Below are 27,399 nucleotides of genomic sequence, written 5' to 3'. Positions count from 1 at the left end.
CTATGCAAATGGAGATAGGCGGTCACCTTGCTAAAGCTATATAGCTCATAGAAGTATGAGTGGGATGAGGAAGGAGTGGCAAAAAATCTTACTTTTCATACTGCTCTGAACAAACATCTATCTTTTCAGCATGACTATGAACCAAAGTCAGGTTCTAAACAGTGCAAGGACAGTTAATTGGGTGCATTTAACATTGTTTTTGCTGTATAACTCCCTGTTGACAATAACAAAGTTGGTTGAGATTCTCTGTAAGTAAAATCTGCCATTTCAACAGGCATGAGCAAGTTCAAAACCTGTGAAGAGTGTCCTCCCCCCAAAAAAACCAGAATTTATTACAAATTCAAAGAGCAAATAGTCCTCCTATAACCAGTTTTCCTTAATAAATCTAGTCTAAATCTCACATTTGATATTACAAGATGTGCTGATTCTCCAGGTACAAATCTAAACATGACTTTTTCAAAGTTTCTACCTAGTTTGTAACTACGATAATTGTGGTTACTTAGGGAAACTTTATAATAAATGAGTGATAGTTAATTCATCTGGCATATATTTAAATAACATTAATTCCAGGCATTTATCCTAATGACATCTCTAGCTGGCAATGTGCATGTAATTTCAAAAGAATTATATGGCACGGGAACTTGACATGGGGCCCAATTACTTTTTTTAAGGCTAAACCCAGCTACATTTTAAAACAAGAGGCTAATCATTACTATTTCAGTTGCTGTTTGTTGTAATAAAGTTAATCATGGTAAACTAATATGATTTTAATGTGAAAATAATAGGCACTTCCAGAGGAACCCCATTCAAATAGCTGGCAAGTAAGATCATGGGCGTACAATAATGAGATTTCAGACATTACTTGAATTGGCAACAAAGACAAACAAAGAAACAAGACCTCAAGATATTCACTCCTAGCATGTACCCAGGTGTCTCTCTAGAGTGTCTGTAGAGTGTGCATGTGAAACCTTTTTTGGTCCTGTAATAATATGCATTGATTTTTTTTATATGTGTTCATGTGGCTGTTACTGTGAAAGCCTGGGCTTCTCTCTCCCCCCTTTTATTGATTACTATAGCAAGATATACTATTCCAAGGATAACTATATATACTATACTATACTATACTATACTATACTATTCTATACTATATACTATAGTATAGTATAGTTATCCTTGCTATAGATATACTATAGCAAGGATAACTATTTCTGTTATCACGATTGCTTCACACTGTCATGATACTGGAGATGAGGAAGGGTTATTTATCCCATATGAATACTCTGTACGTATCAATGTTTATCCTGTGATAATGGAAAAAACCAGACACACATTGGGAAGCTTGTATTGTACATTCCCACGCAGTCCTTAATTCAGTTTAATTTTGCGGAGAATGTTGCTCTAAGCGTGCATAGTACAATCTTATGCAGATTTATTTGGAAGAATGTTCCATTGAGTTTAATGGATCTTACTTCCAAGTAAATGTGCATAGGATTGCAGCTCTCAAAAATTTAACAGGACAATCCTACCCCCCCCCCCCAATGCCGGTGAAACGTGCGCTCTTCTGGCACAGACTGTTGCTCACATGCTGTAAAGTGTGTTGCAACAGTACAGAAGGTAGTGACACCAGAGGGAAGGCCTGCACCATCCCGCTGGTGCCAAATCCAGATGGAGTGTGCACTGGAGCAAGTAATGGTTGCTCCAAGCGGCGCAAGGGCAGGGGAAGGGTGGGGAGGCAGGGCAGGGGAGAGGGACAATAGGGGCAGGGTGGGCAGAACAGGTCTGGGAGGGGGTGGAATTTGCAGAAACAGTGCCCGCCATATCCTATCCCCCTTTCTGGGCCAGATAGGCCAGCGTATCTTGACTTGAAGCAGGACCTTTTCCATGGTGGCACTATATACACGGAACACTCTGCTGCCCCTTTGTGGCAGCTGGGGCTCATCCTGGGGCAAGGGGATTAATGTCCCCTTACCCCAAGGAGTTCTCCAGCACGCTGATGCTGTTTGCATCGGCATGAGGGAGACTGGATAGAATTGGGCTGTAACTCCCAGGAATAAGAGAGCTGTAGATTTCTCTCTCTCTCTCTCTCTCTGAACTTGTTGCCAATGCATTTGAAAGCCTGAAACTGTTTAGATGTAGAATAATGGCACAGTTTATATAAACTAAAATGAACCACATTGCAAATGTGGTGAAGACTTGTGCTGGGTAGATGCCGGTCCAGCTGGCAAACACATTAAAACCTGCTCACTGAATTGGCTCAGATTGTTAATGAATAACAGAACAAAGAGAAAAGCAAAGTTCAAATGTGTATGGCATTACGAGTAACACATCAAATACCAGGTTGCTTGTTAGAGTACTCATCTCACTGAAAGTGAGGTAAGTAAGAAGGGGCAAGAACTGTCACTTTGACCACAAAGTAGGCTTGGAGGTTAGCGCTGTCACAGAGACAACTCTTTGTACTCCAAGGGCGCGGGGTGCAGGTGAGGAAGTACCACCCAGTTGTCAATAGAAAATTTGCAGCTGCCCCGCCTTCTTACACCCAAGGAGGCTCTCCTTACACCCACTTTCTGGGGTGTAGGGACAGCTGCCTCGGGTGTAAGCAGGCAGGGCAGCTACAGTGCTTTTCCATGGACTATGATGGGGTGGTTCTGCCTCAGCTGCCACCCCTGCACTACACATCCCTGTTGTATTCAGAAGGTGCAAGTTTCATTTCTCCAGTTAAAAGGACTTCAGGTGGTAGGACTGAGAATGGTCTCTCCACAAGGACCTAGAAAGTCACTACCAGTCAATGCAGACAGCGCTGGACTAGATTGCCTGATGGCCCAGGTTGTGTCAAAGCCATATGAGCATCCCCACCATGAATGAAGTGTCAAATTTAGTTTCTGTCTGCAGGGACATTATTAAGGAACTGAAAGTAAGATCTCTGTCTTACTGCTGTGAGCAGCAGTCACAAGTGCCCTCCCAAGGCAGAATAAAAAGAATCTAGGCTCTACAAATGATGAATGTTCTGCACCAACAGATATTTTGTGTTTTATTCCACTGGTTTGGAAAATATATCACGAATTTCCCTACCAGATTATTTACAATGTTCTCAAAGGAGACAAAAGGACAGTAAAGTATGGAATAGCTATAATGTATATTGGAACATTCATTGCAACTGCTTTTTCTTTTGAACCGTTTATGTATTTGAAAGGGGAGTTAGAAATGTTAAGCAGTCTACGACAGAAATGAAACATTTGAGTCAGTCACCCTAATATGAATCTGCAGCAGATTCAAGGTCTGATTCAGATTCAAGAAATATTTCATCCTCATAAGAACATAAGAAAAGCCTGGCTGGATCAGGTCAAAATCCCATCTAGTCCAGCCTCCTGTATCTCACAATGGCCCACCATATGCCTCAGGGAGCACACAAGACAACAAGAGACCTGCAACCTGGTGCTCTTTCTTGCATCTGGCATTCTGAGATAGACTACCTCTAAAATCAGGAGGTTGCACATACCCATCATGGATTGTAATCTGTGATGGAATTTTCATCCAGAAATTTGTCCAATCCCCTTTTAAAGGCATCCAGGCCTGATGCCATAACCTGTAGAATGTGATACTTACAGCTTTCCATCTGCAATTTACATGTCTGTGTATCCAGAGGATATTTTGACAGGTCCATGTTGCATGCAACAGTGGTGGTAATTCTGCAGAGAGAGAGAGAGAGAGAGAGAGAGAGAGAGAGAGAGAGAGAGAGAGCGCACTGTGAAGGCATGTCTTAGAAATCATCAGTATTCTTCATAGCAGTTCACTGATGATAATATATCTGCTTTGTTAAAATTAGTGGAACTGGTGTCAGGACATTCCTTCAGTTCTTCGTTTTGCAAATGGGCATATGGATAATTTTGTTTGGGGAAACAGAATACAGGCCATGCCTTGTTATCCACTAGGGTTCCTTTCCAGATACCCCAGTGGATAAAAAAAAAAAAATCAGTGGATACCAAATAAGTGGAAAAATAGTTTTAAAGACCCACTTCCTGGTTTCTTGCTCCTATTGTCACTCCAGAATACATAAGTACAGACGCTATTCAGCCATGGGATGAGATGAATAATGGAATCCAATGGAATGAAATTATAATTATTTAACAGCATAAAGGTAGGAAATTGGATTTTGGTGCATTTTTTCCTTGGTATAAAACAATTAAAGGGGGACACCAGTATCAGTGGTTAGTCAAATCAGTGGATGCCAAATCAGTGGATACCAAGGTCCCACATGTAGAATAGAATAGAACGCATGCTAGAAGCTCATGTATCATAAGATACCCAGGAATCCGCTGGCAGGCCATAAGATGGGAGAGAAAATAAATAAAAATAACAGAGCAGAGAATTGAAAGGTATGAACTGAATATTTGCATATGATCAGAGATTCGAGCACCAGTCTGTAAAGTTTCAGACATGGTTCTTTACCATTAAACATAAAGAGGAAGGATGAATTCATACCATTCATAGTGAAACACTTTCTCGTGCTATAACAGTCCACTTTGTGGTTTAAGCAGAGGTCAGATGTATGATTTAGCCCTGCACTGGGTATAACACCGAGAGCACAATCCTTTGTATGTCCACTCAGAGGTCCCATTGTGTTCAATGGGACTTAACAGGGCCCGTGAGAGGTGGGTTCAGAGCGTACATGGTACCTTGGCCCGGGATAAAAAAGGGGCCTGGGAGTCAAAGGAGGGGAGCCAAACATTTTCTGGGATCTCAGAAAATGTTTGCATATACAGTGGGCCCTCGGTATCTGCAGGGAATCTGTTCTAGAATCCCTCTTGGATACCCGTTCTGTGGATAATGAAACTTGGAGGGGGCTGCGACTCCAAACCTACCTGGAGGCCACTCCTGGCCTTCTCAGAAGCCTCCCAGTTGTGACTGGAAGGCACTTTTGATTCGCTGGCGCAAATTGGAAGTGTCTTCCAATCACCTCTGGGAGGCCTTCTAAGGTGCAGGGGGGCTGCACGCCTCAGAACACCTCCAGATGTGACCGGAAGTTGCCGCCAGAATGGGAAGGTGTCTTCCGGTCGCATCCAGGAGGACTTCTATTCAAATCTATGGATGCCAAGCCTGTGGATAATTAGGGCCCACTGCATTGTCTAAAGACTAACATTCACATTTTGTGTAAGCCTACATAGTTTTATATATCATAATTCATAGAAATCATGATCCAATGATTATATGGAAGTATGATCCAATGGAGAAGGAAAGGGGCCCAAAAGAAACTTAGTACCCCCCGGTAATGTTCTTCTCAGGGGCCCTGGAGCTTACTCCCAAGGAAGTGTACATAGGATTGCAGTCTGAGAAGCATTTGGATAGTAGGGAAGAACCGGTCCTCACAACTTTGGACTTATTAGCACATCATAGTATTGTAGTCCTAATGACTGATCCATCTTTTCTTAAAAAGCAGTTACTAACATTTTAAAAAGTACAGAAAAGCCAATAAGCCCTTCTCCCTCAATGATCAAGCAGTTAACATAAAAAGCTGCTTTTCCTCAGTCAGGTCATTGGTCCCTGTAGCTCAAGACTGCCTGGCAGCAGCTTTCAAAGCCTCAGGCAGAGAGATAAGAACAGCCCCACTGGATCAGGCCATAGGCCCATCTAGTCCAGCTTCCTGTATCTCACAGCGGCCCACCAAATGCCCCAGGGACCACACCAGATAACAAGAGACCTCATCCTGGTGCCCTCCCTTGCATCTGGCATTCTGACATAGCCCATTTCTAAAATCAGGAGGTTGCACATACACATCATGGCTTGTAACCCATAATGGATTTTTCCTCCAGAAATTTGTCCAATCCCCTTTTAAAGGCATCCAGGTCAGACGCCTCACCACATCCTGCGGCAAGGAGTTCCTCAGACCGACCACACGCTGAGTAAAGAAATATTTTCTTTTGTCTGTCCTAAGTCTCCCAACACTCAATTTTAGTGGATGTCCCCTGGTTCTGGTGTTATGTGAGAGTGTAAAGAGCATCTCTCTATCCACTCTGTCCATCCCCTGCATAATTTTGTATGTCTCAATCATGTCCCCCCTCAGGCGTCTCTTTTCTAGGCTGAAGAGGGCCAAACGCCGTAGCCTTTCCTCATAAGGAAGGTGCCCCAGCCTAGTAATCATCTTAGTCGCTCTCTTTTGCACCTTTTCCATTTCCACTATGTCCTTTTTGAGATGTGGCGACCAGAACTGGACACAATACTCCAGGTGCGGCCTTACCATAGATTTGTACAACGGCATTATAATATTAGCTGTTTTGTTCTCAATGCCTTTTCTAATGATCCCAAGCATAGAATTGGCCTTCTTCACTGCCACCACACATTGGGTCGACACTTTCATCGACTTGTCCACCACCACCCCAAGATCTCTCTCCTGATCTGTCACAGACAGCTCAGAACCCATCAGCCTATATGTGAAGTTTTGATTTTTTGCCCCAATGTGCATGACTTTACACTTACTCACACTGAAATGCATCTGCCATTTTGCTGCCCATTCTGCCAGTTTGGAGAGATCCTTCTGGAGCTCCTCACAATCACGTCTTCACCACTTGGAAAAGTTTGGGGTCGTCTGCAAACTTTGCCTCCTCACTGCTCACCCCTGTCTCAGACCAGTTTCCAGCTCTGGTAGATCCTTCCTAACTAGAGACTCCCACACAGCAATGCAGTGGTGCCGGTGTGGGTTACGCTGTATCCTGTGGGGGAATTTTGGCTGCTGGAGGTCTCCTTGGGGTAAGGGGACATTTGTCCCCTTGTCTCTCGGTAAGCCCCAGCAACCCCTATGGGTCAGACGTGCACCAGTGATACTGCTTGCACAAGTCTGAGTTGATCAATGCAGGCAGATCAGGCACAGGAAGAAGGATAGGAATGGCACACACCAGTACTGCCAATCTTGTTCTATTCCAGCCCCAATCCATCCACACCCTGCCCCATCTCCTCCTTGTTCCACCCCCTCCCTCCTTCCCTGCTCCTGCACTGAACTTACCTGATCAGGCAGGTGTCCTGTGGCACCAGTGGGAAGCCTTCCTACTGGCACACCTGCTAGCAGCACTGTCACATAGTGCTTTATAGTGCTTGTGTGACAGTGCACACCAGCACATTCCAGCAGTGCAGCCCAAGCATAATTCAGTGAATTACTGTATGTGAATTCTGTGAATTTGGGATGTTTTGCATGCAATGCATACGTTCTGCTACTAAGCTGTGACTCCTCCTTCAAATCTAAAGTGCACTTAATCGTGCAACTTGGATGGGTCGGGAGCTTATTTTAGTGCTAAATAGTAAGTGGGGGCACAAGATAGGGCAGAACTGTGGCTGGGTGGGATAGTAGTTTGCCCCATTGGGTTTTTAAGTCCATGTGTGTCCATCCATCCACGTGCACAGTTTTTTCATGAACAAAATGTTTCTATCAGCTTGGAAATACGAAAGGCTTTTTCCCATTTAAAAATAACATGTAGAGCGGTGCCACTGGGCTCTAAATTATGGCAGGGGCAAATGACTAATTGCCCCTGTGATGAAAATCCCCGACTTCCCTCTATTTTCCCAAATATTTGGACCTTCCTATCACCTCAGAGGTTCCTGTGATGCCTCAGCACCCTGAAAAAACTAGTGAGTCATTTGGATGCAGGAGTCATGTTTGTGCGTTGTTATTCATTGTTTTCCCTTCTTCTTCTTGAAAATAAAGGCCTCGGGTTTGAGCCAGTGCACCTGATTCCCAAAGTAGAAAAGTCAAGGGCTCAGGTGAAACTGAGTATCCAATCCCACTGTTAGAATCTGGTCAATGCCCACAGTGGGGTCACACGCCAAACCCTCTTCTGCACACTTGCCCTGGTCTCTCATCCAAGCATTGGACGCATCAGGGATTGTTGCCCATCATCTAACTAGGTGAGGAAGTAAGGACTAAGATCCTAGACTAGTCCTTAGGGTAGGGTACCCAGCAAGCTGCATTGGTGTGTTACTTTTGGTTTGCCTTTTAACTTCTCTGCCAACTTTTTGCCCAAGCCCCTTTCTGGTTGTCTTTGCCATTGCCTTTGCCTTGAACATGCCTGGCTCTCCCTTTTTTATTCTCTATCCAACATTTTGTGTAATGTTACCCCCTTTAAATAAATGTCCATTATCATGACATGCCTAGTGTCAGTGCACCCTGGAAAGAGTTGGTTGCCCCATCTCCCCAGATGGCCAGTCTTCACTGCTGTAAATTTAAGGGGACACCTCAGATTTAGTGCTCTCTGCTAACTGGGAAGGAGGCTTTCCCAAGGTCTTCAGCTCTCCAGATTCCCTGGCTTTGGGTGGTGGCAGCAGCAAGAACTACCGTCTCAAATGAAACTCAGTTTCAGGACAACAATGGCTAGGAGTGGGTGCCAGGTCCTAGATGCGGTGTCCATCCACCTACCCCTATGTCCCACTGCACTCTGCCCCATTTTTCATCCCCTCCCTCGCTATTTAGCACTAAAACAACCCTCTAATCTGGCCAAGTTGTATGATTAAGCACATGTCTGATTTGACTCTAACTTGTACAATGAATAAGATGAATTCATCAAGGGTTGCTACATACAGCTGAAGTAGTCATACAAAGAAAAGAAAATGGCATTGGCTACTTCTCCAGGATTAGTCAGGAGTATGTGCCAAGTCGCAAGGTTCACATTCTATCTGTGAATTACATTGAATGTGCCCCATGTTTTCATCACAAGGAGAAGCATGTTCTGTAAAATGCATATACTGTAAACTCATTCAGTAATTACCAGGGCTGGGAACTCGATTCGGATGACTCAGACTTGAGTGGTGAAAACGCACATTTTTCGCTGACTCGTTGACTTGTGAGTCACACGCATGGAAGACTTGGAAAGCACTTGTCCCCACACATGCTGACTCGAGTCTGCCTGTGTCTGAGTGTGCTTGCTTACTGTTTTCATGGTGTGAGAAACTCATGGGGCTATCATTCCTATTGGGCCAGCAGCCAGGTTCCAGCCAGGAGGCAGAGAAGGGTTAATGTTTGTATTTGTATCCAAGCAGGAGGGGAGAGGCAGGAGTGGGCTCTTTGGTAGGAAGGAAAGAACTGGATGATCATTGAATGCAGGATGGGAGATTTGGTGTTTTTTTTGGCTGAGAGAGGGCAGGAGGAGGAGCCAAGGGGGTTCTTGCCTTACGACTGGCTGCATAAGCTCAGGGAGAGGGAGGAGGCAGGGAAGAGGGAAAGCAGTTTAGTGATCACGCTTTCCTCCTCATGGCTCCATTGTCACTTGGGGGGAAGGGAGGAAATCTCATTGAACGATCAGCTGCGTAGAGCTGCAAAGGATTGGGTCATCCTGCTAAGACTCACAGCCACTGCCCCTCACCCTCCTCTCTCATGCCACTTTTGTCCCAGCTCTCATGCTGTCCCTCCCACCCCCTCCTGCCCTGTTTACAGATGGGTGGGGACATCAGGGGAGTATTCAAGAGAACTCTGACACACACATACAGCCTAGCAGCAGCCCTGTTTTTTCCAAAGCAGGCTTTTTAAAGGGGGGGCAACTCAACTCGCATCCTATTGAGAGGTGAAAGGTCGATTCAGAGACTCAGAAAGTGCCCCCGTTATGACTCTTTTTCGAGCTGAGTCGCAGGAGGGGTGATGACTCTAGACTCGACTCGAGTCAAGCCTTGATGGGTTTTCCCATCCCTGGTAATTACATAGGAAAGGTCCCTGGGTTATTCTGAGCTATGTTTCTCTTCTTTTCCCCCTCTCAATTCCTTGCAAACTGTCAAAATCAGACTTCCATTACAATAGAATAAAGGATGTAATAGTTCCCCATCTGGTCAACATAGCCTGGAAAAAAACGGAGGACCCTACCCTTGTGCAGATTCAGAATTAAGCTGCAAAAAAGGAGCCTGTTTTGAGATGATCTGTTGTGGTGCTTACACCTTGCCTCATTATAGCAATGTTTATCAGCACAGGTCTAACAATCATTATTTTCTCAGAACCATCTGCCTGTGGTATGTGTACCGAGTACATAGTTTCATGCAGTTGTTTATCACAACGGTGACTTGGTGCTCAATAAGTTATACACATAGGGTGCAATCCGAACCCCTTATGTCAGTGCTTTCCAGCACTGGCACAGCGGTGCCAGTGGGACATGTGCTGCATCCTGCAGTTGGGTGTCACTCAGGGAGGCCTCCTCAAAGTCAGGGAATGTTTGTTCCCTTACCTCAGAGCTGTGTTGCCCTTATTTCTGTGCTGGAAAGCACTGACATAAGGGGTTAGTATTGCGCCCATAGATACATAGTACATAAAATACATAGCTGCTCTTTAGAACAGTGTTTCTTAAACTTTGATTGAGAACAAATCTTGAGAAACCATGCTTTAGAATAATCACAAAGACTGGGTTTGGAAAGCAGGATTTCTCCCTTATTCTCCCTAAAGGGCAAATCCTGATGATGCGGGGCCCAACCCTATCCAACTTTCCAGCACTGGTGCAGCGGCAATGCAGGCCCAAGGAGGCCTCTTGAGGAGGCCTCTGTGACTGCCTCCCTAACATAGGATGCAGTGCACACCCCTCTGGCACAGCTACACCAGCACTGGAAAATTGGATGGAATTTGGCCCGATGTTACAGCAGATAATAACAGATCCTATGTTATTGTACCATGAATGGAAAACATTCAGTTTTGAATTGCACTCAGAAAATATGGAGATGACACTGATCTACTTTACACAGCTGTTGTAAGGATCATAACCAGATCACATATGCAAAGTGTTTTGAAAACTCTTAAGTGTGAATTAATTGCTAATTATTATTGGATTATGTCCTAAGAGCCCAATCCTATGCGCACCACCATTGAGCAGCATGCTTCCTGCACTGGTGCTGATTGCTGTAAAGTAGTCTGAGCCAATCGCAAAAAATGCTCTGACAGTGTACCATTCAGCACACTGTCCTGGGGACAGCACACTTCCTGTTCAGTGAAGAACTGAACAGTGAAATGGTGAGGAACATCAGCCTGTAACATGGGGAGGGGTTTAGCTGAGTGTCAGAATGCATGATTTGCATGCAGAAAGTCTAATTTCAATTTCTGGCATCTCCAGATAGGGCTAAGAAAGACCTGAAGAGGCACAGCCAGTCAGTGTGGATGGTACTGAGTTTGATGGACCAATGGTCTGACTGTGTCAGGCAGCCTCATATTTGTGTCAGCCTCACTACACTTGTTCTGCATGCCCTCCCTTATACTTAAAAGGGCTGACATAGGACAGCAAGAATGCACCTGTTGCTTAGCAATTAAACACTATGGCCATGGCCTCTGAAAGGAATTTCATCAGGAGGTACCAACGTTCCTTTTGGGTCCCTCCCCTTCTCCATTAGATCACAATTTCATATTATCGTTGGATCATAATTTCTATGAATGAGAATATATAAAATTATGTAGGCTTGCACAAAATGTGAACGCACTTCACACAATATATGCAAATATTTTCTGAGATCCCAGGCAATTTACAGCTCCCCTTCTTTGGCTTCTATGCCCCATTTCGGACCACAGGTCCAGGTACGATGTACCCCCTGCATGCTCTTATGAGCCCTGACCGTGGCATTTTTGTAGTTCATATATTCACTTTCTTCCATAATGTGTTTCATCCAAAACACCAGTCCCTCAAGTTAGGTTCTTTGCTATTTGTCTGACCATTTCTGTGGATATCCCCCACCATCAAGATTCTCCACTGAGGTCCTTCTGCTAATACGGCCATAATTGCATGCAATTACACCCATAATAAGTTTAAGAAAGCTGCAGCTGAAGATGAGGAATAATGAACAAGATAGCAAAAATGGAACTGGCAAAATAATCTCAAGCATGGGAGTCTATTGGACTCTGAATTCCTGAAAGCTGTACCTGTCTACCTATCTACAGCCTTTTTGGTACTTTGGGTTTATTTCACTACAGTTCACTCCAACACAGTGGTTCTCAAGCTTTTAGCACTAGGACCCACATTTTAGAATAAGAATCGGTCAGGACCCAAAGGAAGTGATATCATGACCAGGCGTTACATCATCGCGCAGGAAATTTTTGACAATCCTAGACTGCAGTCCTACCCACACTTACCCAGGAGTAAGTCCCATTTACTATCATTGTTAAAAGCATATACAGAATAGCCTGTTAAAAGTTCAGATGTGTAACGTTTCCCCAATGCAGTCACATGCCATGGTAGCATCAACTCTGATATATTAAAAATAAAATATTGAAATGAATGGAGACCCACCTGGAATTGGCTCATGACCCACCTAGTGGGTCCCACAGTTTGAGAAATACTGCTCTAACAATAAGAGGAATGCACACACAGGATTCTAGAGGTGGGGGGGGTGACTAATTTTTCAAGGGGGGCAATGATGTCAGGTATCTCTACTGGTGGGCAAAATGAAAGGATAAGTCTGGAGAAATACCAAAGATCCGAAACTCCCCCAAATTGCATGAAGAGAAAATAATTTGGGTATTTTTTTTTTGGAAGATGCATTCATTAGCTGTCAAGCAATGTAACAATAATTGGCATGGAATAAATGCATCTCTGCATGCCATGGAGAATGTATTGCCTACATAGAAATAACATGCAACATATCCTTTCATTTACACAACAGTGCAATACTCAGGCCTGCAACCCTGCAAAAGTAAAACATCACTGTGATGCAGGTAGTATTTACTTGTATTGAAAGTGCCTATTTAACACCTATTTAACACCTATATAGCGCCTATCTAGCACCTATATGCTGCCTATCTAGCACCTATCAAACACCTATCTAGCGCCTATCTAGCACCTATCTATCTAACACCTATATAATGCCTACCTAGTGCATATGCAACACCTTTCTAACACCTATATAATGCCTATCTAGTGCCTATCTAACACCAATATAGCACCTCACCTATATAGCATTTACCTAGCACCTATCTAACACCTATATAGCGCCTACCTAGCACCTATCTAACATCTATATAGCACCTACCTAATGCCTATCTAGCATTGATCTAACACCTATATAGCACCGATCAAACACCTTTATAATGCCTATCTAGCATCTATCTAGCACCTAACACCTATATAGCACCAATCTAACACCTATATAACGCCTATCTAGCACCTATCTAACACCTATATAGCACCTACCTAACAGCCATTTGATCTCATCTGATCTCAGAAGCTAAGCAGGGTCATGCCTGGTTAGTACTTGGATGGGAGACCACCTGGGAATACCAGGTGCTGTAGGCTTATACCATAGTCTTTCGAGGCTGAAGGTTGCCAACCATCAACACCTATATAATGCCTATCTAGCACCTATATAATGCCTACCTAGTGCCTATGCAACACCTATATAACACCTATATAATGCCTATCTAGCGCCTATCTAGCGTCTATATAACACCTATCTAGCACCTATCTAGCGCTTTTATAGCACCTGTCTAGCGCCTATCTAGCACCTAGCATCTATATAGCACCGGATCCGCCCCTGCTTTCCATGTTTTCTCCCACCAGAAAAGGGGTCTCCCCAGCCCCAAAGCAGAAGCCATTACTTTTAAAAGTATATCTGAAAGGCAAGAACCTGACCCCATCATTTCTCCAAACAGAAACATTTCTCCCTGCCCCACCACAGCAGTACCATTATAGTAATTAGCATGTTCCACAGTAGAAGAAATAGCACTCTCCCTTCCCCCAGCCAGTACAAGTAGAAATCTGTCCCAACCTTCTTGTAGCTGCTCTTGACCAGCCCCGCTCTCAATGTGCTCTGGATGGGGGCAGGGTGACCAGAGGTCATAACTTCCAAGGAGTCCCCCCAGGACCCTGTTCTACTCACTCTACACACATGCACTCTCTCTCTCCTCCCCAATCCCTGCCAGAAGCACCTTCCTATGCACAAAAAATGTTGCAAAAAGGGCTTCAAATCACCCCCAACTGACGCCAGATTAGATAAAGAGGTTTGGAAAAAACGCTGGGGGGGGGGGCAAGCTGCTGGCTCAGGGGTGGCAAAGCCCCCCCTGGGCCCCCCAGCTACGGCCCTGCCCACACAAGACTTACCGCAAAGACTTACTGCAAAGACTAATACAAGACTTACCGCAAAGCATACAAGACGGTGCCATTGGAGAATAACCGTATCAACCGATTCTCTACTGTGACCTCATGTAGGAAAGACCTTTTAGACTCCACAATGTATGTGTCAGGCACCCAGAGATATTTGACCAGCCGGGCATCCAGAGTAAAACTTTTGTTACCCTGAAAAACCAGACGGGGATCTGTCCAGCGTTGCCGCAAATATATTGTCGCTGTGTAGTCCTAGGAAAGAAGGCAAGCAATGGGAAAGCAATCCATGAGAATAGCTTCAGGAGTCTGTTTTCTGAAAATGTAAACTTCTTCTAAACAAGAAAGACTTTTGACTATAAGTTTGTTCATCTTTCTGCAAAAGTGTGGTTGGGAGTATGTATTTATTGAAATCACCCTCTTTCTGAGAGATATTACTGCTACTGGAAAATCTTGAGACTTGTTGATAAGAGGCTATTAAACCCATCATCTTGGATTATTTTTCTAGGTAATGGGTTAACCTGTTAGAAATGTTTGGGAGCAGTGGATCCTATTAGTTACTGAACCTGAACTAGTTGACTCTGAAATCACACCTGGGCATACATTTGGGACACATTATTTACATTCTTCAGCATGTTCTCACTAACACCACTTAAACTGACACCCCTGGAGGTGTGGCGCTGTCAGTGAACACCTGCCGCATCTGAACACTTGTCTTGTGCGCAGACAGACATGCTAAGTAAAACACAATACACCATTCTGCCTTTCAGAAGATAGTGTTTCACTCCAGTTTTATTCTAGGATCCTTTTGGTGTATTGAGCATTCAGACTGTAACAAGCTTATGAAAGTTGTTAACAAAAATGTCTTACAGAGACTTCACGTACATTATTGCTCTCCTTTAGATTTCATTCTCATGCTATTAGAGGGAAAACTTATTCACCTAAATGATTGAGATGATGCACCATTATGCGTTTTCAAGCAGTGAATTATTAACCACAGCAATGAAGGTGAAAACCCCTGGGTCATTTGTATCTCAATTATTTATCTAGCCAGAGAGTACATCTCTATAATGTTCTGCATGAGACCTGGAAATGTCAGTGGTACAGTAATGAGAACATTCCTGTATAAAGGGAATTTTTGTTGATGAATAGCTTTGAGGTATCTGGAAAGTTAGCTTCATGAAAGATTGTGTCTACCTGTCAAAGATTTCCCCATTAAGACTCCACATTCTATAGGACACCACATTAAAGGGGATAGTGAAAGCTTAGGTGATTTATGCATGCAGACCAATGACTCAAAACCATTGATTTAGCAGCCCAAAACTTATCAAATCCTCCCCCCAGCTGATGCAGCTGTGCCATCAGAGCATGTACTGTGTCCTGGGGGGGGGGGGAATCCAAGAGGTCTCCTCTGGGTAAGGAAATATTTATTCCCTTGCCTTGGGGTAAGTCTCTACAACCTTCATGGGTCTTTGTGGACCTAAGCCAGTGATTAAGCTGGCACAAGTCCAAGTGGACCCAACAAAGTGAACTGAAGCAGGAAAGGGGATAGGATATTGGTGGAGCCACTGCTGCCAATACGGCTCCTTCCCAGTCTCAATCCACCTTCCTTTCTGCTCCAGTCTCCTCCCCTTTCCTACCCCTCCCCACCCCGATCTGCCCACTCTCCGCCTCCCACCCGCCCCCAGCTCTGACTTACCAGCACGGGGGGATGTGGATGGACAGCTGGTATGCCAACATGGCCACTTCCCACTTACAGTGTCAGCCTGGTTGCACAGAATTTTGTGACAGCCATAAAGGACCTTATGTGGCTGGAATGCTAGTTCCAGCAGCATAAGTTCCTCATACGATTGGAACACAGGTGCCATTCTCACCTTAAAATGTCTTATTTTCAAAATAAGACCTTGATGCCTTAAATCTGGGCCTGGTCAACCATTTCTGACCTGAAAGAGAGCTCCTGTGCTATTAATCAACATGGCAGGGAGATGTTGGCATCCGTGGGTTTGGTTGCGACTGCAGTATTGCATTTCTAAAGCAGCAGCTACCGAATCTCTCCCTCCTACAGATTATCCAAATCATACAATTGAAAGGGACCAAAAGACAATTCATCCAACCTCTACTTTAGCTGTATTATTGATCCCCCAACCTTCCACAGTTCAACCTACATAGTACAGATCAGTGTTGGGGAAACCCAGCAGGGTTTGACTCAAGTCGAGTCACTGCCCCCCACAACTTGACTTGAAAAAGAGTCGTAACGGGAGCACTTTCCGAGTCTCCGAGTCACCCTTTAGTGACTCTAATGGACTCGAGTTGAAACGTCCCCGCTTTAAAAAGCCCCCTTTTAAAGAGGAAAAAACAGGGCTGCGGCCAGGCTCTCTGTGTGTGTTGGAGTTCTCTTTGAAGACTCCCCTGCTGTCCCCGCCCACTTGTAAAGAGGGCAGTGGGAGGGACTTCGAGAGAGCCGGGAGAGAAGTGTCAAAAGAGAGGAAGAGGATCATGAGAAGCAGCTGGGAGGCTTACCAGGACGACCTGATCCTTGCAGCTCTACTCCCACTGCAGCCGGTCATTCAGTGGGGCTTCCTCCCCCAAGTAACAGAGCCAAGAGAAGTCATAAGGTTGGAAAGCAGAACTGGGCAAAAGAGTTTTTCCCCGCCTTTGTGGGCTTTTGCAGCCAATTGTAAGCAAGAAACCCCTTGGGCTCCTCCTCCTGCTCTCCCTCAGCCAAGAAAAATATCCGAATGCCCATAGTTTGTCCAATGATCATTGGTTCCTTCCTTCCTATCAGAGATGGAGAAAAAGAGCTCACTCCCACCTCCCCCCCTGCCCAATTCACTAACTTTTTCCTGCCTCCTGGCTGGAACTCCCTACTGCTTGCCATCAAAATGGTTTTCCATGAGGTTTTTCAAATGGTTTTTCACAAGGTTTTCCACCCCATGAAAACAGTAAGCAAGTACACCCAGACAGAGACAGACTCAAGTCAGCATGCATGGGCATGAGTGCTGAGTCAGGGGGGCACTGACTCAAGTCTTCCATGTGTGTGACTCATGAGTCGCCGAGTCACCCAAAATTTTCACAACTCATGTCCAAGTCACCTGACTGGAGTTTCTAATGCTGGTACAGATCATGACAGTCCACAAATTGAGAGTATGTAAACTGTAGAAGGCTGCTTAAGGTCATATAATACTAGTCACACAAGTGAGCCAAGCCATGTGCTGAAAGAGAAGGCAAGAGACAAAAACAAACAAACAAGATCCTAAACCCATCTGGCCTTGGGGAAAAAAATCCTTCCTAAGCCAAACATGGTAGTCAGATGTATGCCATACGTATCGACTAAAAAAAATCTAGTTAAAGGAAGCAGTCTGTGTCTATCTACTCTATCAGAGTACTCATGGGGTGGTTCTGGCAAAGTTCTGGGCCTTCTCAGATCCTTTTATGCTGCCAAAAGAGAAGCAAAAGAAATGTGTTCCAAGATGGCAAGACCAGGAACTCCCAGCAGAGCCCGTCACCCACTCAAACACTTTTACACATAGGGAGAGAGGTGACAAAAATGAGGGCCACCAAAGGTGCTACTTTTGAAACATGGGAGGATGTTATGGAGATGGGAGAGCAGAGAAAGTGATTGACGGTGCAGTCCTACCCTGTGCTGGAAGAGGTAAGCCAAGAGACTTGAGCTGTATCCAGCGCAGGATAGGGGCCCAAAGCGGCTCAGCCAGAAGCAAGGAGAAACTTTTCCCCTTACCTCCAGGTAAGGCGCCTTTGCCCCTATGGGTCTCCTCGGACTTACGCCACATCCTGAGGTGGCACAAGTCCGAGTAGAGCTGAGCAGCTTCAAGCTGCTCCAAACTCCCTAGGAACGGGTGCTGGGATCCATCATAACTGCTGAATCCCAACCCCCCTCCTGCTCCCCACTCAGCCACCCCCAGGGCCGCCCACTGCCCACCCTCCCCTCATGGAGGAACACCTCCCTCCCGCCTCTTCCCCACCAACCCCAGAGCCTTGTGTCAGCCAGCCAGGCCGACGCAAGGCTCACTGAGGAAGCCAGCGCGGAGGCTTGTGTCAGCCTCTGCAGGCCAGCGCACGGAACAGCTTACTCCCAAGGAGGTGCAAATGTTCTTTATGGTACGTATGTGACCCTCCTGGGCTGGCGCAAGGGACTTGTGCTGGCCCAAGTGAAGGGCAGGATTGTGCCCTGAGTGTGATAAAAACACCCTTCCTCCCTTGACAGAGGCAATCTGAGTGAACACTTGTCAGGTGGCTGGGACATTCAAAGTTCCTCCATTATATAACTTGTAATTGATCATTAATTGATTATATCTGAATACCTTTGTTTATGAATAATTTTTTTGTCTTTAGATGGCCACCTGCCTGTGTCAAATTAAGCTCATCTTTTGGAAAGCTATTCCCTCCTGTATGAGAGACAAGGAAAATTCTGTTTCTGAAATGGCACTTGCTACTGACCATTTTTGTACGTGTATTCAAAATAACTCCAAAAACAAAAAAAAATTGGATGCACAATTAATCAGGGCCTTTTTCAGTCAGTTATACTTAATTAATCTGACTTATTAATGAGCTAGACCTTGCATCCCTGGATTGTATCCAAAGAAAGTGAATCCTGACTGAGTCTCATTGAAACATATGGGACATATGGGAACATATAGTCATGATCAATTTGGCTCCATTTCATTGAAGGTTAGTTAAGATTCACTTTTTTTTTTTTTTTTTGCTACAACAGTATCTAATGTTAACTCTAACTATTCACAAATCCTTAGAATGCTATTTCACTTCTTGGTAATTAATGTGGCATTCTTGATTTTTTTTTTTTAAAAAGCCATGGTTCTCAGATGTGAATCAAGAAGCAAAACCTCTCTTCATAGCACTCTAGAACCAGTTTGGCTTCCCCAACATGCCATTTCCACATTCATAGGTAACCTCTAAGTCCCCGAATGAAAAAAGCCAACATTGTAAATTTGGATGAGGGAATACAATTAAAGGCAGAGAAGCACTTTGAAGGTCTTCATTTTGGCTACCCCACCTGAAACTCTTACAGGAGCAGCAATATTATACTATCCATGTATACACAGTTATGGTTCCTTACCATATCACTCTCAGAAATACTTGAAATACTTGCAACATCAAGGCTCATTGCTATCTTGACAGGTTTTCCTGTGGAAGTGAAAAGAGAGTTAAATTTACACAAAGAAAAATGAAAATACCATTACATGTGTATAGATTAAAAGCACTATCTCTTATCTTTCTGTATAAAGCCACTGAGTGGCACTGCATTCAAACAGGCACCATATTCTTACAGGTATCCAGAAAGCAGCCATTTGATTTTAGTGATATAAAAATATGTGACTACAGTTATAACTGCTTGGTCCACCCAAAAGATAAGCATTCCTGAAATATAAAGATGAGTGGCTTTGCAACAAACACTTTTTGGGGTGGGTGGGGGGGAACCCAAACATTTTTGCTGTTGTTATTATACTGATAGCCTGGCTGCCTATTTTATTTTCTGCAACATGGCCACAAGTTTGATGATGATGAAGAAGAAGAAGAAGAAGAAGAATATTGATGTACTGTTTTTCAACAAAAAGATTCTCAAAGTGGTTTGCAGAGAAAATTATATAATGCAATGACTCCCTGTCCTAATGGGCTCACCATCTAAAACATGTGCTGCAAATACGTGCTAGCCACTTCAGTGGTGTTTTTCCACAGATGTAACAGTGAGAGCTGGTAACAAGATCTGAAGCAAACCTGAACAGGTGGTGCTCCACAGAATTAATAAGCAGAATAAAATCCTATGCTTGTGTGAATCCACCTCATTTCTTCTCTGCTTCCTCCTTTGCTATCCTGAGCCTGCTGAAACGTTTCACATTAGCCGGTTTTTCTCTGTCCTGATCTCCACTAAAGCCTGCTTTAAGAAAACATATAGCATAGACTAATTATAGCTGCAAGTGAAACTGCTGGGAACTATCAGCCCAGGACCATGGTATTGTTTTATGACTCCCCACTTTCCCAAGGAACAGGAAATTTCAGGGCAGCCTTTTATAGGGTCTTGTGATGAGACAGTAATGGAACGTTATGGTGCCTTTCGCAATACATTACACTGGTTGAACAGAAGGAACCAATATCAGTGCATAGATTGCAGTGATAGATCCTAAAACAGCATCCGTTCCCCAAAGCATCATGTTCTTGCTAACTAGTTGCAACTCTATCTTCTGGTCAGGTTGTTCTTCCCCACCGCTTTTCTTCACACACGGCTGCCAAGTCAAATGCTGATATCTTTCTTGCTCTGGCAGTGACCAAGAGCCCAATCCTGGGCTTGGCGCACCGGCTCACCTCTGGCACGCAGTGTCAGAAATGTGCTGTAAGGCACTTTGTGGGCCCTAACTCTGGGTGAGTGCCGGTGGTAGCCCAGCGCTGGCCAGCACCAGGCTACCGCCAGGCAGGCACCCAACCTCTGCAGTTCTGCGGTCGCGCGGACTGCTGAGCAGCAGAGAGGTAAGCAGGGGCATGAGGGGAGGTGGCGTTCTGGGGAGGGGGAGGCGAGGAGAGGGCAGGGAGAGGCATGCTGGGAGGAGGGATATTTCAAACTATGTTGAAACATCTGTATTCTATCAGAAGTTATAGCTAAATAACCAGAAAAGGAAAACAAAAAGTGGACTTTCTTAGCTCAAACCTGACCAATGAGACTGATTGTTCTGAGAGACAAAGAGGTGTTATTATGACATAGCAGGGAACCAATAAGGTGTTAGTATGTCAGCTCTCATTTCCATGTCTCAAAGCCAATACTAGAACTTTTTATTCAGTTGTGTGAGTGCCATCAAGTTGGCCATTGGTTGTTTTTTTTTGTTGGTTACTGATTTGTTGGGTGACCTGTACTGTCATATATTGAAATAAATTAATGGGCGGTTATTATTGATCTCAGAAGCTAAGCAGGGTCAGGCCTGGTTAGTACTTGGATGGGAGACTGCAGGGAATCCCAGGTGCTGTAGGCTTATACCATAGTCTTTCGAGGCTGAAGGTTGCCGACCATATTATTATTATTATTATTAACAGTATTTATACACCACTTTTCAACAAAAAGTTCACAAAGCGGTTATAACACTAGTTTACTAGTGTTATGCCAACACTAGTGATGCCACTGCATTTAGGTTGTGCATATGATATTGTAATTTATGCTGTATGGTCTGGTACTGGAGAAGGTTCATCATGGGGGCGGCGCAAGGGGCTCTTGCACCAGGCGACACAAACCCTAGTGAAGCCTCTGACATGGGCCATAGTTTGCCTACCCCTAGAAGTAGATGGATCAACAGTACTTATTCTAGGGTTATTTTGTCAACCTGAGTTGACACCTGCCATCACTGCAGAATTAGGTTTTCTGGTATTATCCAGGTCTTGTGAATGTTTCAGCATTCCTGAACATGGGCTGGCTCCTAGTCTGGGAACATGGTCAGCGGCCCACAAAGATCAGGGCAAAATAAAATGAGGAATAATTCCTATGACTTTTATGCCCTTGGCAGGCTCTCCATGTGTGTGTCCATCCATCTCCTTGATAATTTTCTTGCATGTTTCCTATGGTTAGTAGTTGTGTGACCAAGATGTTTCAACCATCAAATGCCTGCAAATGCCTCATCCTGTGAGGGAGCAGTCCCAGAAGACTCCACCAGGTAAGGGAACTTTACCTGGGGGTAAGCCTCCAATGCTGGGATGGTTTTACTTGGAACCAAGCAAGTGATTTTGCTGGCGCAAGTCTGAGTGGATGTGGGAAGGCAGATTGAGGCTAGGAAGGAGGGAGGGTAATGATGGTGCTGCTGCTGTCCCTGCCCCTCCTCTTGCCGGTCTCAACACACACCCCTCCCTACCCCATCCCCTGCACTGACTTACTGGTGTGAGCACTTCTTTGCAGAATGCTGGCACATGGGTGATCACTGCTTGCAGTTGCGGCTTGACTGTGTGGAATGGCAGGTCACCTTTTGCGACTGCAGTGAAGCATGTTGTGCCAGAACGTGCATTCTGGAGGTGCAGCTGGCCCATAGGATTGGGCCCTGAAGCTACCAGTTGATTCATAGGGAATCACCACATTCTGCTCAGTGGAGAGCTAATTTAAACTGAGAGAGAATGTGGTAAGTCTCCCATGTCATAATCTCCTTATGAGTTTTAGCATGTCACCACTAGCACTATGTCACATTGTTCTTGAACATTTGAATCAGGTTTAAGGCAGCCTTATTGAATCAAATAAATGGGATGAAAATAGGCAAGAGCAAAGCTAATTTTAAAATAACCAAGACATTTTCTCTATGCAAGGATGAATGCCTGTTTGGTGAGTGCTATTTATATAACTGTAACATATCTTGATGACATCATACCACCAAAGTTTGGCCGCAAGTATTTGTTGTATCCCTGGGTGAGATTCCCAAATCCAGGGAGAGATGGTGTGACTAGGTAGTCTGGCCTGCTTTCAGCTTTATGACACAGGATGCACTTTCTGAAAACAAGGAATACGAATTTTTAGATGTGGCAACAGATACTCATCTCATCTGCTGTGCAGCTGGAGCATTGCTCCATTTCTTATACATAATAAACACAAACCAAAAATAAACTTCTACACCATTTACATTAAACTGCTGACACCAGCAGTGCTTGTTTATGCTGTTTAGGTGGCTATGGGAGAGTTGGGACTGTGTCTAATTAACATTGGGAGGCATTAAAAAAAATATATTCCCAGACTGATGATTGTCAAAGGAGAATGCAACTGACCAACAAAACAAAGATTAAAATTTAAAAAAAGAAAAAAGAAAAATCCATTACACATACAGATTGCACTTGTACAAACTTTCAGTAGCATTCCACAAGTGTCTTCTATTGACTATGGCTAAAGCAAAAGGTGTGTGAGTGAAGGGGGGGGGAGTGTTTTCAAACTTTAAAAAGAAAAGATCCTTCCCTGCTTTCTGTTATTTTTTCAGGGATTGTGGCAAAAGAGCTGCAAAAGTGTTGGCTTTGTGATCTCTGAATGGCTAGGATCACCCTTATAGCCTTTACAGGGAGTATGCCCTCATTCTAAATGAGCTTCCTATGTCCTTAGTGATGTCAGCAATAGCAACATCAAACTGGCTATATAGTATATACTGGTTATATATTGTGATGCCATCACATATGGTAGGTGATCCCTGATTGTTTTGGATTATCAAAGAAGGAATGAAAGAAGTAGAAGGATTTGGGGCTTAAAAGCAACAAAACAAAATAGATTGGGGGGGGGGTTAGGGATGCATCAGGTCCCATGTTCCTCCTCTGGCATCAAAAACAAGGATATTGAGTTGTAGGGTTGAAAGTCACCTGCAATCTGGGCTCTTCAGAGACCTGCTGGTATGCTTGATGCCCACAAAAGCACAACCAAAACTGGAATTCAGAAGTCTACTCCTGACATTTCAATTTCCCACCAGTAGGAGGAGCTTTTCAACCAGATTTTGAAATATTTGTCCCTGATGCTTGCTAGTTGGTGAACTTCTGTTAACCCATCTTCTGCTGGTATATATTTCTAGGCTTTGGGAGGAACATGGCAAGTCAAGGAATAGTAGTCCCTGAGGGATCTCCCATAGATTTTGAAACTACGCCTAAACAGGGCTGGTGTGAGACAGAAACTGACAGAAAGACATTAAGAAACGTGGTCATTCACTATATGAAGAACTTGAATATCTCATGGCTTAGAGACGGTGGAAAATGGGGGGGGGGAGTGCAGCTTTATTCTTCTGCAAAGGAGTAGCAAGGTTTTGCCGTAATCCCTACTGCCTCTAAAGCCCTCTCTTCTTGTGCACCCTTGCCTCCCACATTCTGTCAGGAAATATCCTTTCAGGCACTTGACATCACTTTCTGGGACTGAGAAAAAATTTCAAGGATAGAGTCCCCTTAATTTTCAAAAGGTCTTATTTGTTGGGATTTAATTAGCTGCAGAGAGTCATTTTAGAGGACAGCTAACATCAACCAAACACTCAGAAGGTGGCTACATGCCTTGGATAGCAAGGATGGAATAATTTGGCAAGTACGGGCCAAAAGTAGAACCCCTCCCTGGCTCCAGCATGAATAATTTCTTTCTGCCCCACCTTGACTCTGGAAGCTCATGGCCACAAAGCCCATGCCATGTGACAGGATGATTTTAGTTCAGAATGTAACATTTTGACAAGTGGAACCCTCATGTCTTTTAAAAGCTGGAGGAAGAGACAGACCTAGGGGTGGAATTCTAAGTCAAGAACAAGGTTAGATCCTGTTAACTACTTGGTGCTAGGGATGTAACTGGTACACGTGTTTAGCATATGCAGGCCCCAGAACGTATGTAGGGAATTCTTTCATACCCAGTAGGGTAGCCAACCTTCCAGGACTCGTATGGAGTTTTCAGGAATCAGTGTTGATCTCCAGGAGACTATTGAAGCAATCCTGGAGATTTTAACAGGGACTCCTTGACTTTGGCCCCAATTCTGATGGAGAACTGAACATTGCAGTATTATGGATTTTGCTGTTCCAAAATACAGCAATCCAGGAAGTATTTGGATTCCTTACATTTACATATATTCAGTCTAAATATTGATGCTTTCCATTTTCTTACATCTCATATATCTGAGGCAATGAGGATTATTAGTAGTAGTAATAGTAGTAGTAGTAGTAGTAGTAGTAGTAGTAGTAGTAATAGTACTAAAAATACTAATAAATGTCTGCTTTTTAAAAGGCCTTGGGGAAAAGTGCTTCTATGAATGTAAAGAATGTCATCTGATTGGAGGAAGTTTGAAAATATCAATGAGAAGACAAAGTGCTTTGGAGCATGTGCAGATTGCCACCAAAAGGCATCATGTCTTCTTTTAAAAAGTGTATTTTTTAGAAAGTGGGGAAATCAAATTAAAGACACACACTTTTTCTGGCTTTACTTCCTACTCTGGCAGAGAGCTGAAACTCTTGTCAGACCAGGATATATACTGGCCAGACAGCAACTAAAATTCTTACATAAATACTATAAGAAACTCTGCCCAAATTTCCTTCTCAGATCATAAATCCCAGAAATATTCTTTCACATAAATAAACCTATATCTGGCCCTTAGCTTGAGAAACTGAGAGCACGATTCTATGCATGTCTACTCAGAAGTAAGTCCCATTACAGTCAGTGGTGCTTACTCTCAAGTATGGATAAGATTGCAGCCTGAATCAGTATTGGTATAAAGTTGCTGGGTGCCCGGGGCAAAGCTCTTCATTGGGACGTCCCAAGCATGTGGGTGGTGTCAATGTGCAGTGGCTCCACCCATGCTCCCTATGAGGGCATGGGAGAAATCTGTGGTGGCTGATCACTGTTGGGAAAATCAAGGGGTCAGGCCACCCAGGTGAGCCTTTTGATAGTTGGGGGCCCTTGACCAGCACCCAAAAATGGCCAATTTCTGACATGATTCCAAGAATCAAATGGCCCATTTTCTTCCCAAAATGAATTAGCTGCACTGTAAGTGTTCTCATCGATTTCTACGTACCCCTGAAATAGAAGAAAAAGCCACATATGGGAAGAGAGATAACTGTAGCACATTTGTGAAGCTTATTTCACCACAGGCTGAGATGGCTCAATTGTGAATGATCTGCAAAGTAAAAGGGGGAAAAAATTAGATATATTTATGGAAAGTCAATCATTTTGTAATTTATGAAAAAGTGTTTTTAGTTTTGTTCTGTTGTATGTCTTATAGTTTATGGCTGATCATTGTTAGACAGGTTGGTCATGAGGGAACTCTCTCAAGAAGGTTTAAAATTGAGTTTGGAAAATGATCCCCCCCCCCCATCTTGGAAAATAGATGGGTATTTTTCCCTCTCAGATCCAGTTTTGAGCCTATTTATTGGAAGTGCAATAGAGTTGGATTTCTCCTACAACCTCCCATAAATGACCAACATATCACCCTCTAACAAACCTTCCTGCCTACCTTCCCCCAACCTAACTAACTTTTTCTGATTATTCAAACCATCGTTAGGTAAAACAATCCAGGATCAAACTATGGTTTTGGCTATGGCTGAATAACCCACCATTTTCCCAAAGTAATAGGAAGCTGCAGTCAAAAGGGAAACTGGAAGCTTTCATGTTTCTCTAATCACAAGCGAAGTGGAAGGAGAGAAAGTGTCATAGTTCCTTGTTAGGTTTGAATCAGGTCAGTGTCTAAAGAGCATTTGTCATTTGCAGTTAATGGTCTCATGGCAATGTCCCTCCATTAAAAAATAATAATAATAATCAGGCAGCCAGAAATGGAAACAGTTTAAACAGAGTCCCAAAGAAGCAAAGGGACACTTCAATCTAGTCTTCCTATGATGCTGAACTCTAGATTTGGTGTCAGTAAGTTTGTAGGCAAAATGAGACCATCCACAGATAATTGGGAGGGTCCTGAATATAGATGATTCCTTTGAGGTATGCAGAGTTTCAATATTTCTTTGAAAAAAAAACCTCTAAAAAGTCAACTCCTCCTCCCCCAAATAAACTCTGCCAGGGATATTTTTGTATCTATAAATAACTGACTATGTTTGCTAATGAAATCTGTTTTGGACCATGTGTCATACGATGTGTGAATATTTACCATAGAAGAAAGAACTCTTTGCAGGGTGCAGGTTGAGGAAGACTTTGGGGTGCTACTTTCTGGAGCCTGCTGGGAGCACAGATGTTCCTGCTAAACGGAAATGACTCCGGCTGTTACAACATTGCATGAAAATTCACAGTTTCATTCCAGAAATCAATGAGATGAACAACTCAGTGAAACCACCACCAACGCTCCTCCTTATCTCCACCTTCTAAAATCTTTAAGTGTTTGCAGTAAATGTCAACATTCACTACATTTCAGAACATATTTAAATTTGTCCCCACAGCAAGACAGCATACGTGCATGGAAGCAGACTTTTACTCTGTCTGGATGAAGAACTGTGTTTCGTAATGGGTGCTGCACATGCAACTCCTCCATTGGTGGTGCTGCTAGGGCTGTGTCAAAAAACTGTGAGTGGCAGTGCTGACCTTGTGGGGGGAGTGCATGGGCTGACTGCAGAGAACTGAATGGCTGGGGAGGCACTTGCTGTGGCACCTCAAAGCATGCTGGGGGCTGCCTGGAAGCCGCAGTACTCATGCAATCACAGCAGAGGCTGAGCTCTCGCCACCACAGCTCTAGCCTGTCCTTATAGTAGCAAGCATGTGCCTGTTACTATGGAGCAGGGGTGCCCAAACCCCAGCCACTTGCAGCCCTCAGGGGCTCCCAATCAGGCCCTTGGGGAGCCCCCAGTCTCCAATGAGCCTCTGGCCCTCCAGAGACTTGCTGGAGCCCATGCTGGCCTGATGCAACTGCTCTCAGCATGAGGACAACTGTTCGACCTCTCA

At 44.1% G+C, this 27,399-nt stretch overlaps 1 protein-coding gene across 2 annotated transcripts in view; it reads right to left on the bottom strand.

The window, feature by feature from the left end:
* The window catches only part of GABRP (gamma-aminobutyric acid type A receptor subunit pi), a 30,988-nt gene extending 5,401 nt beyond the window's left edge, over window positions 1-25,587 (bottom strand). The window contains exons 1-5 of one of the 2 annotated variants that reach the window (XM_066639132.1): window positions 25,535-25,587; window positions 22,400-22,518; window positions 19,126-19,193; window positions 14,068-14,285; window positions 3,604-3,686 (exon numbers count right to left, since the gene is read on the bottom strand). In XM_066639132.1, the coding sequence (XP_066495229.1) occupies window positions 3,604-3,686; window positions 14,068-14,285; window positions 19,126-19,193; window positions 22,400-22,518; window positions 25,535-25,587 (541 nt within the window). Of the gene's footprint in view, window positions 1-3,603; window positions 3,687-14,067; window positions 14,286-19,125; window positions 19,194-22,399; window positions 22,519-25,534 lie in introns of those variants that run through there. The other variant, XM_066639142.1, reaches the window with a different exon arrangement.
* Window positions 25,588-27,399: the final 1,812 nt, after the last annotated feature.

This window comes from Tiliqua scincoides, chromosome 1, assembly GCF_035046505.1.
Source record: "Tiliqua scincoides isolate rTilSci1 chromosome 1, rTilSci1.hap2, whole genome shotgun sequence".
NCBI classification, from domain to species: Eukaryota; Metazoa; Chordata; class Lepidosauria; order Squamata; family Scincidae; genus Tiliqua; species Tiliqua scincoides.
This window is presented reverse-complemented; position numbering and strand designations above follow the sequence as displayed.